The sequence below is a fragment of the Mauremys mutica genome, chromosome 18 (assembly GCF_020497125.1).
Source record: "Mauremys mutica isolate MM-2020 ecotype Southern chromosome 18, ASM2049712v1, whole genome shotgun sequence".
Taxonomy (NCBI): domain Eukaryota; kingdom Metazoa; phylum Chordata; order Testudines; family Geoemydidae; genus Mauremys; species Mauremys mutica.
Window position 1 is genome coordinate 29,080,601 of NC_059089.1, and position 12,294 is coordinate 29,092,894.

Here is a 12,294-nt window from a genome sequence, read left to right on the forward strand (position 1 = left end):
GTCTGGAGAGAAACCTGGTGGATATGCTCATGAGGTTTTAAACACTGTCCGTTGTGTTGGTATCCCAAATTGTGACCCCTACACATAGTGCCTTTTTTGTCTCAGTGAGGAACACATTAAAGAAAAGTGTAGTATATGTTATTTGTTCAAGAAAAGGCAGATTGCCAGAGTCCCACACCTCAAACAGTACCTCATGGAGCAAGTCTGAGGCCTGTTTCAGCCCCCTGAGGCCTTGTCCAACCCCTCAGTCTGCTATAGAGGTGACAGTGGTCTCTGACAGACATTTGGACTAGGACTCTCCCCAGAGAGGGGACCAATATCTCTTCTCTGGGCCTCCCCAAAAGAGGACTCATAAAACTGACTGAAGTTGAGCCATTCCCAGTCCAAGAGAGATCTTCCAAGAGGAATGCAGAGCATTTCCAGGACTCCTCAGGTACCTAGGATAGAGCCATGTCATCCACCCACTCCCTGTTACTGAGATGAGAACAGATCAGTACTGTACCATCAACTTCAATACTGTCTGTGGGACAACCATTGAACCTGGTACTAATGAGCTCCATTTCTTCACCAGCGTTGTCAGTACCAACAACCCAACAGACTTATCAGGCAGCAACTGATTTGTTTTTCGTCTCTGTTCCAGACTTCTGTGTACATGAGTCCTCAGCAGTAGAAGTGCCCTCTGCAGTTCCTGGCTCATCTGAATCTGTCACTCTGGAGTACAGATTGTTAAAGGCACCATTGTTGGTACCAGTTAAGAAGCCCACCAAAAAAGTGACTTCAGCATTGTCTTTGGCACCAGTGTGCCATCTGTCTCAGTACTAATCTATTCTTTACCTTCAATGTCAGTCTCTGTCTCAGCACTCAGAGCTATGGTATTGGACCATTCCTCGGACAGGACACTGACAGTACCTCATAGTTTGGCACCAGTGCTGAAATCCGTCCCAGCAACAACTTTCAATGCGGTCTTGACATCTTGAAGCATTTGCGGTACCAGCTACCATGTCAGGTTTGGTACAGATATTGCCTCTTTCCACTGGCTACAAATAGATCAGGGCATTTAGTGGCCCCATCAGGGTGGCTCCTGTGTTGCCCAATGATTATTCACAAGGTCCATTGCGCTCCTAAGCATTGGTTGAATAAGTGTTCCAGCCCACCTTCAGAGGAAGAGCATCAGTAGAGAAACCAACACTGTTCCTTTAGTAGAGACAGGTCAGCATGACCCGGTTCCTACTCACCTCCTGTGTCATATACTTTTCCTCAGTGGTCCCCTCAGAGCCCATGGGGGTGGGCTCCCCACTCTCCAGTGTCCCGATCATTGGCACACTCCAGAGGACGGTCACCAGACCATTTCACTACTTCGGTTAGGGTTAGTCATTGCACCAATGAGAGGTCAAGGCTGGGGAGATTCAAATCAACTCCCAAAGAGGAAGAGGCCAAGAGGTTTGATTTGATGGAAAGAAAAATGTATTACACCTCATCACACCTAATGTGCATAACTAATCAGCAGGCACTTTTATCAAATAAAGACTTCATAAACTGGAAATAAATGTCCATATTTACTGACTGGCTTCCTGAAGATGCAAGGGAAGAATTTAAGGTTTTCATAGCAGAAGGGTCACATAAAGGCCAAGACTTTGCTTCAGTTGACACTGGGTCCCCGTTTGGGGGAGAGTCTGAGCCTGAACATCTGCACAGCAATTTTACAGTCCCACAGCCCGAGCCCTGCGAGCCTAAGTCAGCTGACATGGGCCAGTGATGTTTAATTGCTGTGTACTGTAAATGAACACTTTGAGTACATTTCCCAGACCTGAAAAGCTCTGTGTAGCTCAAAAGCTTGTCTCTTTCACCTACAGAAATTGGTCCAATAAAAGATATTACCTCACCCACCTTTTCTCTTTAATTTGCCAGTATAGTTAAATCACCTCCCTGAACAACATAAACTATATTGGCAAAACAACTTTTTTGCTGGTATAACTACATCTACGTGGGGGAGGGAAGGGGAAAGGGGGAGTGACATTGCACTCCATGTGTTTTATGGAAATATGCTGATGAGTGTGAATATGATGCAGCTGGAATATGCTTTATGCAAAAGGTCTCTTGTAAGGTATCATAACAAAGGTTATAAACTACTGAACATATTCCTCCTATTTGTATGCATGTATCATTCTTGTATCTAAAGCTAGAAATATAAGTATAATAGAAGTATAACTCTGAGGTCCTATTGTAATTATGCAATGTGTGGGCCATTAATGGTGGTTTAGAATCTTGATGGCTCCCATTGACTAGGACAATTGGTTGTAAATGGTTTATTTACCTGCAAGCCTTCCTGTGTACTTGTGGGCCAACCCAGGAAGAATGGAGACTAGGGGTCTTACAGTGACATGTGACCATGTCACATGATGCTGGAATCCATCTTAATCTGGTACTTTTCCATTTAGAAGAAGGGGTGGGGACCCAGAGAGACAAAAGATTCCCGCCTTGTGCCAAAGCTATAAAAGGGGGTCGAGCAGGACAAAGGGGGCTGCCAGTCATGAGAAAACCCCTGCTTACCTCCTGAGATGTCTGCTGGAACTAACAAGGACTGTACCAGGGGAAAGGATTGGGGCCAGACTAGGAAGGAGTGTAGTCTGTGAAAGAAGCTTATTGGAACATCTTTGAGGGTAAGATATTACCTGTAATCACTTTCTTAATGTATTAGGCTTAGACTTGCGGGTTTTTGCTTCATTTTGCTTGGTGACTTACTTTGTTCTGTCTGTTATTACTTGAAACCACTTAAATTCTACTTTTATACTAATAAAATCACTTTTGTTTATTAATAAATCCAGAGTAAGTGATTAATACCTGGGTGAGCAAACAGCTGTGCATATCTCTCTATCAGCATTATAGAGGATGGACAATTTATGTGTTTACCGTGTATAAGCTTTATACAGAGTAAAACGGATTTATTTGGGGTTTGGATCCCATTAGGAACTGGGTGTCTGGGTGCTGGAGATAGGTAACCTGCTAAGTTGTTTTCAGTTAAATCTGCAGCTTTGGGGGTGTGGTTCAGACCCTGGGTCTGTGTTGCAGCAGGCTAGTATGTCTTGCTCAACAAGGCAGGGTCTGGAAGTCCCAAGCTGGCAGGGAAAATGGGCTCAGAGGTAATTTCAACACATCAGGTGACAGTCCCAAGGGGGTCTCTGTGACCGGACCCGTCACAGGGAAGCGTTGCCAGCATAGCTGTGTGTGTCAGGATTGTGGGGGTTTTTTACCCTCCTGACCAACATTGCTATGCTGACAAAACTTTGTTGTGTAGATTTAGCCAAATACACTTTCTCCATATTGTGTCCTATGTGCAGTGTACTTCAGAAGGACTGAGCACTACAGCTCAGTTGAAGTCACCTTGAAATTTGAGTACTCAGCATCCCTGAAATATATAATATCATTTTCACCGTTTTCTTAATTCCTGTAACTGGTTAACTAATAAACGTTAACATGTGTATTAATTCTCAGTGTGAGGGCCTCCAAATTCACCTGCATTTGTTGGGCTATAGAGGAACTTGTAAATTTAGATCGCTTGCATTGTGTCTTGCGAAGATCACCCTAATTTTAAGTTGTTTTTCTGACTTGGAGATGATATCATCAAGAGTATTAAGACATTTCTGGCCCTTTTTCATGGTGAGGACAAAGAAATAGTAGATGAAAAAGACACACAAGAACAGTGAAGGTACTCACTATGAACCTATACAGGAAATAGGATTCAAAGTATATTGTGACATTTTCAGTATCCTGTCATTGTCATGTTCCTGTGGTTGCCAGCGAAACTGCCTGCATCCATAGCTTTACCCTATTACAGCTAAGCAGTGGAGTACTTTTATGTTTAGATTTTTATCAGGTATATGCTGAAGTAAATAGCATTGTTCTATCTCTTCCCCAAAAATGTGCAAATAAAGATGTGATGTGTCACCATTTATGGAATGGCTAGTACTAGAGCACTGAAAACTGACTATGTCATGTCTCTGCCATTGCTTCTCCTTTGGTTAAGGAACAACTTAGTTATGTGAGGTCAGAGTAAAACACATAATCCATTTTGTATAAGCGCCTTGAATCCTAGTATAGGAGTTCATCCAGCATACTCAGCTTGCCATTCAAATCTTCCACCATCAGCACATAGTCCAGTTCCAGCAAAAGACCAGAAAATAAACTGTAAAATGTTTCAATAAAAACCAAGCCGTCCCCACTGAAACAATAAAACTCTAGAATAGTAAGTAAAAGCTCTGTCTCAAAAGTGAACAAAGTTGGGATCAAAAGAATGAAGATAGAGAAAATTATAAAGCACAGAATTAACAATTGTTGGAACGTTTTCACAATCCTAGAGCCACAGGCACAGAGGATAAAATCCCATTTGCAGGGACAAGACTCCAGTAATACCATCTGGTTATTCCCTTTCATTACAGGGAATTCCCAGATGATAGATGTTTGTTATGACGTGATTAAAATAACACACTGGGAGGCTAACCAGTTGTACAAGACTCTTTTCCAAAATTCCTTCAGCCACAGCAGAAGCATGCTGTGGGTTATATTACTGTAACTTCCTCTGCAAAGCAGGGCTTTTGAAAGAAGCCTGTCATTTTCTAGATACTGAGATCCTGTGATGGGAATAAACAATGCCATCTCCTCCTTCAATGGAGAGGAATGTTTCATTCCTTGAAGCCTTGAACCTTGAAGCCTGTTGTTACAGAGATTTACAGGGATCATTTAATGGCAATGGACTATAAATTCTAGAGCACGGAACAGAACCCTTTGCAAAATATCAGCCATGTTTTTGTTGTTACCATTGGAGTCTTTCATCTGACTGGTTAACTTAGCACCTCACTTCTTACATGAATAAGTTTGCGTGATTTATGAACTCAGTGCTCTTTTACCCATTCACATCTCACTTTGAGAGACAGTTCAGCAGTGCTATGCCCCTGGGGGGAAGCATTTCCAATATTAACTGTATGAAATAGATTAGTTGTAGCTGATGCTTATGCTTTCAAATGTTTCCCTTTTAATAGCATGTTCAGCTACTTAGGTTTAAAAAATTAATAAAACTCTTTGTCTAAACTGAATTTGATTTACCAGTAACCTCACCCAAATCTCAAAGCTGAAGTTTCAAAGGATATCAAAACTGTTCTAGGTTTTCAATAAGCTTGGCTGCAGAAAAAAGGAATACTGTATTTGTTATTTTATGCTCCATGTTTTTCAAATATATTTGAAGATGCCACTGAAAAACCACTTTGTTTCCCTCCCAAACTGAAAAGAATGGAAGAAGAATTCATTCTTGCAAATTTCCTTTTCTGTGGGTCTTTACTTCCAAAATCTGTTTCTGGGTCTCAGAGTGACATACAGTTTGTGGTATTTGCCTTCAGATATCTTTTGAAGTTCACTTATGTGCTGGTGTCTGCACTTTTTGCCTGCTGTAGCTATATTAGATCAGATCTCTTGACTTAGCTAGACAGTGTTGCCACATGGTCAGTGTCAGTCAAACCAAAAATCCAACAACTGCATGAAGAATCATACAGGAGGCTGGTACATAAAAGAAAAAAGAAACTTTGTTTAACAGTGTGGCCCCTTGTCATGTATGCTAAAAACGTAAAGTTCATATTATAAGGTGATCCTATAGCGTAACATGGCCTCCTGGAACCAGCAAATATGCAGCCCTTTGTAATATTCTTATCCCAATGGGATATTTAGAAAAAGGTGAGTCTAGCAGTCTTCAGCCTAAATTATGGAAGAAGGTAAATGTATGGATTATCTGTACAACAGCAACAAAAATGGGAAGTTAGATGACAGAGATGTATGAACAGATTCATAGATAAGACCAGAACGGACTATTATGATCTAGTCTGACATCCTTACAACACAGGCCATAGAACTGCCCTGAATTTAAATCCTGCTTGAATTTGAGCATATCTTTTAGAATCACATTGAATCTTGATTTAACATTTTCCAGTGATACAGAATCAATCACAACCCTTGGTAACTTGTTCCAATAGTTAATTACTCACTGTTAAAAAATTGTGCCTTATTTCTAGTTTGATTTTTGTCTAGCTTCAACTTCTATCCATTGAATCTTATTCCCTTTGCCTGCTAGATTAAAGAGTCCTGGATTATCAAAATTCTGTTCTCCATGCAGGTGTTCATAGATTGATCAAACCACCCCTTAACCTTCTCTTAGTTATGTTTAACAGATAGATTCACGGAGTTCAATCTCTGTAAAGCATATTTTCCAATCCTTTGATCATTCATATGGCGCTTCTCTTAACCCTCTCCAATTTATTAAAACCCTCCTTGAATTGTGGTAACCAGAACTGGCTACAGTATTCCAATAGCAATCCACTAGTACCAAATACAAAGGGTAATATAACCTTCCTATGCAGTAGTCCCCTTTTTACACAATCAAGGGTCGCATTAGTTCTTTTGGCCACAGCATCACACATGCGAGCTCATGTTCATGTGATTATCCACCATGACCCCCCATTTCTTTTCGGAGTCACTGCTGCTCAAAATAGAGTCTCTCATTCTGTAAGTATGGCCTACATTTGTGGCTCCTAGATGTATAATTTTACATTTGGCCATAGTAAAATCATATTGTTTGCTTGCACCCAGCTTACCAAGGAATCCTTCTTTTCATGTCTGCATTTTCAGATTCATATTTTTGCTTTGACAGGAAGTATAAAAGATAAATTCACACTGACATTTTGAACATATCTCTTAGTTTCTTAGGTGGATTTAAAGGGCAGAGGTTTACTTTAGGAATCCTGGACCTGTTTTGTCATGAAGCTAAATAAATAAATGTGCTTTCAGTTCAAACCAGACTTCCTACTTAAAATAAAATAATTAGTTTCTTCTGTTTACCTTTCTAACTTCAGTGAATGCTTTCAGCACTGATGTGTCTAAAATCCTGTTTTCTAGATTATCCTTAAGAATTGAGCCAGGAAGCAGCTCTCCTCGACTAGTCTCCTCCAAGGAAGATCTTGCAGGTATAAAAAGTTGTTGTGAATATTTGAATCTCAACAATGTATCAATATTACATATGTACTTACATAAATAATTATCTCTAATTTATGCAACTGGAGTTTCTAGGCTTGTTATGCCCATATAGTGAATCCAATTCACATCAGCATTCTGCCTAGGGATTCATTGCATTTCAAATGGGAAAATTGCATTTTATTGTAATTAAATAGGTATGCTGAAAGAACTGTCAGAAAATCAATACCTAATTCTGAACTTCAGAGCATTGAGTGATGTAGATGATCCCAAAAATGTAGTAGTTATAGAACTGTCAGTGATGAATTTTTCAGTAGTGAGCATCTGACTTCAGTATATTTGTAATACCCAGAACAAGCGGTCACTTGGTAAAATAAATAGCCAATCAATTTAGAACAAATCACATGGCATTTACTTAGTCTGGAATTCACTGCCATGGGTGGTCAGAGTCAGATATTGTGGCAGCATCATAGAAATAGCCGGATGATTGTATAACTGCTAATAATGATTGCAGGTGGTGAGCTAAGATGCTCATGAGATATTATGCTCCAGTTGTCAAGAAGGGAGTTTTGCCTTCTTATCTGAAGTAGAATGGCAAATCCTATCATCTTTTAAAAAATAAGTAAAATCAAAACCTTTAGAAGTTATTCTTCACTTGAAGAGATTGTAGATGAAGCATGCATTCAGCACTGTTTGCCTAATGGGTTTATCGATCTCTAATTTCACCTGAAACTGGAAAATGAGCATTTCTGAGGTTAGTGGTTGGCAAGCTCCACATTTTTATTAGCCAGTGTACAAGCCAAGTAGGTATTTTCCTCTGTACTTGTGAATAAAAGCACAGAGGTATTCCGGCACTATGTTTCCCTAGAATTAATCCCTGGGGTTGGCCAACGCAGGTTGGCAAGGGCACAGTACTGCTAACCAAGTCTGTCTCCCCACCAGCCTTGTCACCACATCAGTTCCTGCCAGGGACCACCATGCCCGGTGGTATTACTCTGTGCTTCTTTGTCAGACTTGTTTCCATGGAGCAGTCCTCTAAGAGGTAGAGTATCTCTGACAGCTGAGCATTGATAAAGATTGGTAACTTATAAATAAGCATAATTTATCACTGAACACAAATGCTACGTAAGGAATAGAGTATTTGTACATGAAACAGAAATTGGATGGAATCAGTGTTTGTTACAAACATGCTTTTTCATTTGTACCTATCTAGTGAATAGAAGTCAGGACTGTATCTCTTTCAATGTGCTTGATTCAGTGCAGTAAATAATAAATTAAGTTCTCTTCACATAGTTCTGTGTAAAGCAGCACATGAAACTAAGGAAGGGAGGTATATCACCTCAGGAAAGGGTAAAGTAGTGTTGTGATAACTACCCGACATTCTCTATTATCTATCTATGCAATAGAATTCATAAGAGATTTTGACTGGAGTCTGTTCCCCCGATATACAGACATGCTTCCCCATTATCTAATAAGACTTGTTTGGAAGCAGAATGAACATGATAACCACACAATACAAGCTATTGCCTCTTTTTGTCCTAATGAAAGGATTTGATATCAGTGACTTCGGACAACTTGGATGTTTCATTATTTTATTTATAAGTGCTCTGTTATCAGTTTTAAGGTAAAGTAACCTTCGCAGCTACTAGATTCCAGGTGGATCTGTGGGATTCAATGGGAGCCTGGGTACAACACAGTGCTTCCCTTGACTTGACTGAATAGACACTGAAGATATTATGACACATAAAGTCATAGAAATGGAGCCTTGTTTTACCAAAAATTAGCAACATATTTGATTAAAGGGCCACTGTTGAGATTGGTTGGCCCAAAATGCGACTTACCTTTTTATTGCTCATACGTTTCCAGAAACTATGTCATTCTGTATGATGAGGGTTTGCGATTTGAGAGTAGTGGTTTGGAAAACAAATTCTTCAAAACCTGCTTGCCTTTATTTGATTAACCATGCAATAAGAAGCTTGTGTGTGCAGCCCAGCCCTCATGGACAATAAATAACTAGTGTGTAACTAAGTGACCAGGAACAGCCCTATAATAACATGTTGGTACATGCATGCAAGTGGGGGAAGTGTAATATGCAATCAGTTTTTCTAAACAGAGAGAAAAACGCTTTTAAGAAACTGAAGTTTGTCTTCATATCTTGGCAATGTCCTTTTAAAATATATGAGATTTTTGGTAGATATAATGGTATTTAGTGTTCACTTGGGCTTCCTCTTGTTAATATCATGCTAAGATTCCAAATAGATTGTCGGTTCAGATATGTAATCTGGTCTTGTGTTGAAATATTTGGATTATCTTGACAAATGAGTTAATTTTTACTAAGGTAGCCTCATAAGAAGCTATGTTCAGCTGAAATATAAACATAGAATCATAGAACTGGAAGGACCTTGAGAGGTCTTCTGGTCCAGTCCCGTGCTCTCATGGCAGGACTAAGTATTATCTAGACCAGTAATTCTCAAAAATTTGTACTGGTGATCCCTTTCACATAGCAAGCCTCTGAGTGCGACCCCCGCCTTATAAATATATAAAAAAGTGTTTTTAATTTAACACTGTTATAAATGCTGGATGCAAAGCGGGGTTTGGGGTGGAGGTTGACAGCTCGCGACCCCCCCCCCATGTAATAACCTTTTGACCCCCTGAGGGGTCCCAGTTTGAGAACCCCTGATCTAAACCATCCCTGATAGGTGTTTGTCTAACCTGCTGTCAGGATTCCCTCCCCACTCTGAACTTTAGGGTACAGACGCGGGGACCCACATGAAGACCCCCTAAGCTTATTTCTACAATCTTAGGTTAAAAACTCCCCTATTCCTTGGATTAAGTAACGCTGCCACAACCAAGTGATTTAAACAAACATTTAGGGAGGGCCACTTGAAGCCCTACCTTCCCCAAATATCCCCCCAAGCCCCTACACCCCTTTTCCTGGGCAGGCTTGAGAATAATATCCTCACAAATTGGTACAGGTGAACACAGACCCAAACCCTTGGATCTTAAAACGATGAAAAAACAATCAGGTTCTTAAAAGAAGAATTTTAATTAAAGAAAAGGTAAAAGAATTACTTCTGTAAAATCAGGATGGTAAGTACTTTACAGAATAACAAAAGACTCAAGAACATAGTGGATCTCCCCTCTAGGCAAAACCTGAAAGTTACAAATCCAGGGATATACCTCCCTCTAGACAAGGAAAATCACAAGCCAAAAATAAAAGTAAGCTAACACATTCCCTTATTACTTACTAATTCTAATTGAGTTGGATTGCTTGCCTTCTTGATCTGTCTCTGGCAAGCACACAGAACAGACAGACAAAGAACAGACAAAACAAAGCCTTTTCCCCCTCCCAGATTTGAAAGTATCTTGTCCCCTTATTGGTCCTTTTGGTCAGGTGCCAGCCAGGTTACCTGAGCTTCTTAACCTTTTACAGGTAAAAGGATTTTGTGCCTGTGGCCAGGAGGGATTTTATAGTATTGTACACAGAAAGGTGGTTACCCCTCTCTTTATATTTATGACACCTGCTCTTAAAAATCTCCAAAGACGTAGATTCCACAACATCCATAGGCAATTTATTCCAATGCTTAGCTACCCTGACAGGAAGTTGTTCCTAATGTCCCACCTAAATCACCCTTGCTGCAGTTTGAAGCATTCCTTCTTGTCCTATCCTCAGAGGTTAAGGAGAATTGTCTCCCTCCTCCTTGTAACAACCTTTTATGTATTTGAAAACTGTTACCATCTCCCCCCCCCTTCTTCTCCAGACTAAACAAACCCAGTTTTTTCAATCTTCCTTCATAGGTCATGTTTTCTAAACCTTTAATCATTGTTGCTCTTCTCTGGACTTCCTCCAATTTGTCCAGATCATTTTGAATTTTAATCCTATCCTCCAAAGCACTTGCAACCCCTCCCAGCTTGGTATCGTCAGCAAATTTTAAAAGTATACTCTCAATGCCATTATCTACATTAAAAAGATCATAGAATCATAGGGTTGGAAAGGACCTCAGGATGAAGATATTGAGTAAAACTTTCACATTTGGGTTCCTAAAGTTAGGCACCTAATAAGTTTCCTGATTATTCCAGTGTGTACTGAGCACCCACAACTCTCACTGAGGTCAATAGATACTGCTCATACTTAGCAGCTCTGAAAATCAAACCAGATTTTTAGGTGTTTTTGGCATCCTAGTTTGAAGGTGTTGGCCCATACTCCATTTCCCCAGTACAGTACCCATGCTAATGACACTAAACTGCAGATGGCACTGCTCTTGCTCCAATGTTAATGAAGCAGCCCGGGAAGACTGAGTACTCTCTTGGTGGTATCTATTCCAAAGTCTTATGCTGAAGCTTTCAGAGGCTTGGAACCATGAATTTTTGAGGAAAAAATCAAAGCTGGTCAAGCAGGCAGGTGCTGCTAGGACTGCAGGTTCATTGGAGCTAACAAAACAGGAGGCATCCTAGATCTTTGCATCCCACTAGCCAGTCAGTCACACTTGGAACTGAAGAAAGAAGAATCTTTATCCAAAGGACTTTCTTTGCTGAGAGCAGCATTGTGCTTGGGAGCTGGTGTGGATAATGTTTTCATATCAGATGTTCTCATTTTTCTGGAGGTTGTTACTCCAGTGCCATCATTCTGATTACCATCCACTCACTCTTTAAAACTAGAATTCAAGACTTAGATTCTCAGGCATACAGTCAGTTGATTTACTAGTATACATAATGCTCCTCTGAATGACCAAGGAGTAAAATGAATATTTTCTCAGTGATAGACTCTGCTTCCTCTGTGATATTTATACATAAGCTCCCAATCATGCTGTTTAGGGCTCTGCATATATATCAGTGAGCCATACTGAAGAATTTGGATGTATTATGTTGATACATGGAATCATAGAAGATTAGGGTTGGAAGAGACCTCAGGAGGTCATCTAGTGCAGCCCCCTGCTCAAAGTAGGACAACCTCAACTAAATCGTCCCAGAAAGATTTCTAATTAGGTTATTCACTTAAGAAAATGAGGAGAAAAATAAATAATTATAATAATAATTATAATTAGCCTCTTACAGTTGGTATGGGTACTTCCACCTTTTCATGTTCTCTATATGTATAAATATCTTCTTACTGTGTGTTCCATTCTATGCATCCGATGAAGTGCGCTGTAGCCCACGAAAGCTTATGCTCAAATAAATTTGTTAGTCTCTAAGGTGCCACAAGTACTCCTGTTCTTTTTGCTGATACAGACTAACACGGCTGCTACTCTGAAACCTATATATATTTCTCTGAACCAGGCTAAA

At 40.1% G+C, this 12,294-nt stretch overlaps 1 protein-coding gene across 6 annotated transcripts in view; it reads left to right on the forward strand.

Annotated features, from left to right (window-relative positions):
* Nucleotides 1–12,294, forward strand: part of RALGPS1 (Ral GEF with PH domain and SH3 binding motif 1) — a 394,703-nt gene that overhangs the window by 303,828 nt on the left and 78,581 nt on the right. For all 6 annotated transcript variants that reach the window (XM_044992949.1, XM_044992950.1, XM_044992947.1 and 3 more), the window contains one exon: nt 6,937–7,004. In XM_044992949.1, the coding sequence (XP_044848884.1) occupies nt 6,937–7,004 (68 nt within the window). The remainder of the gene's footprint in view (nt 1–6,936; nt 7,005–12,294) is intronic.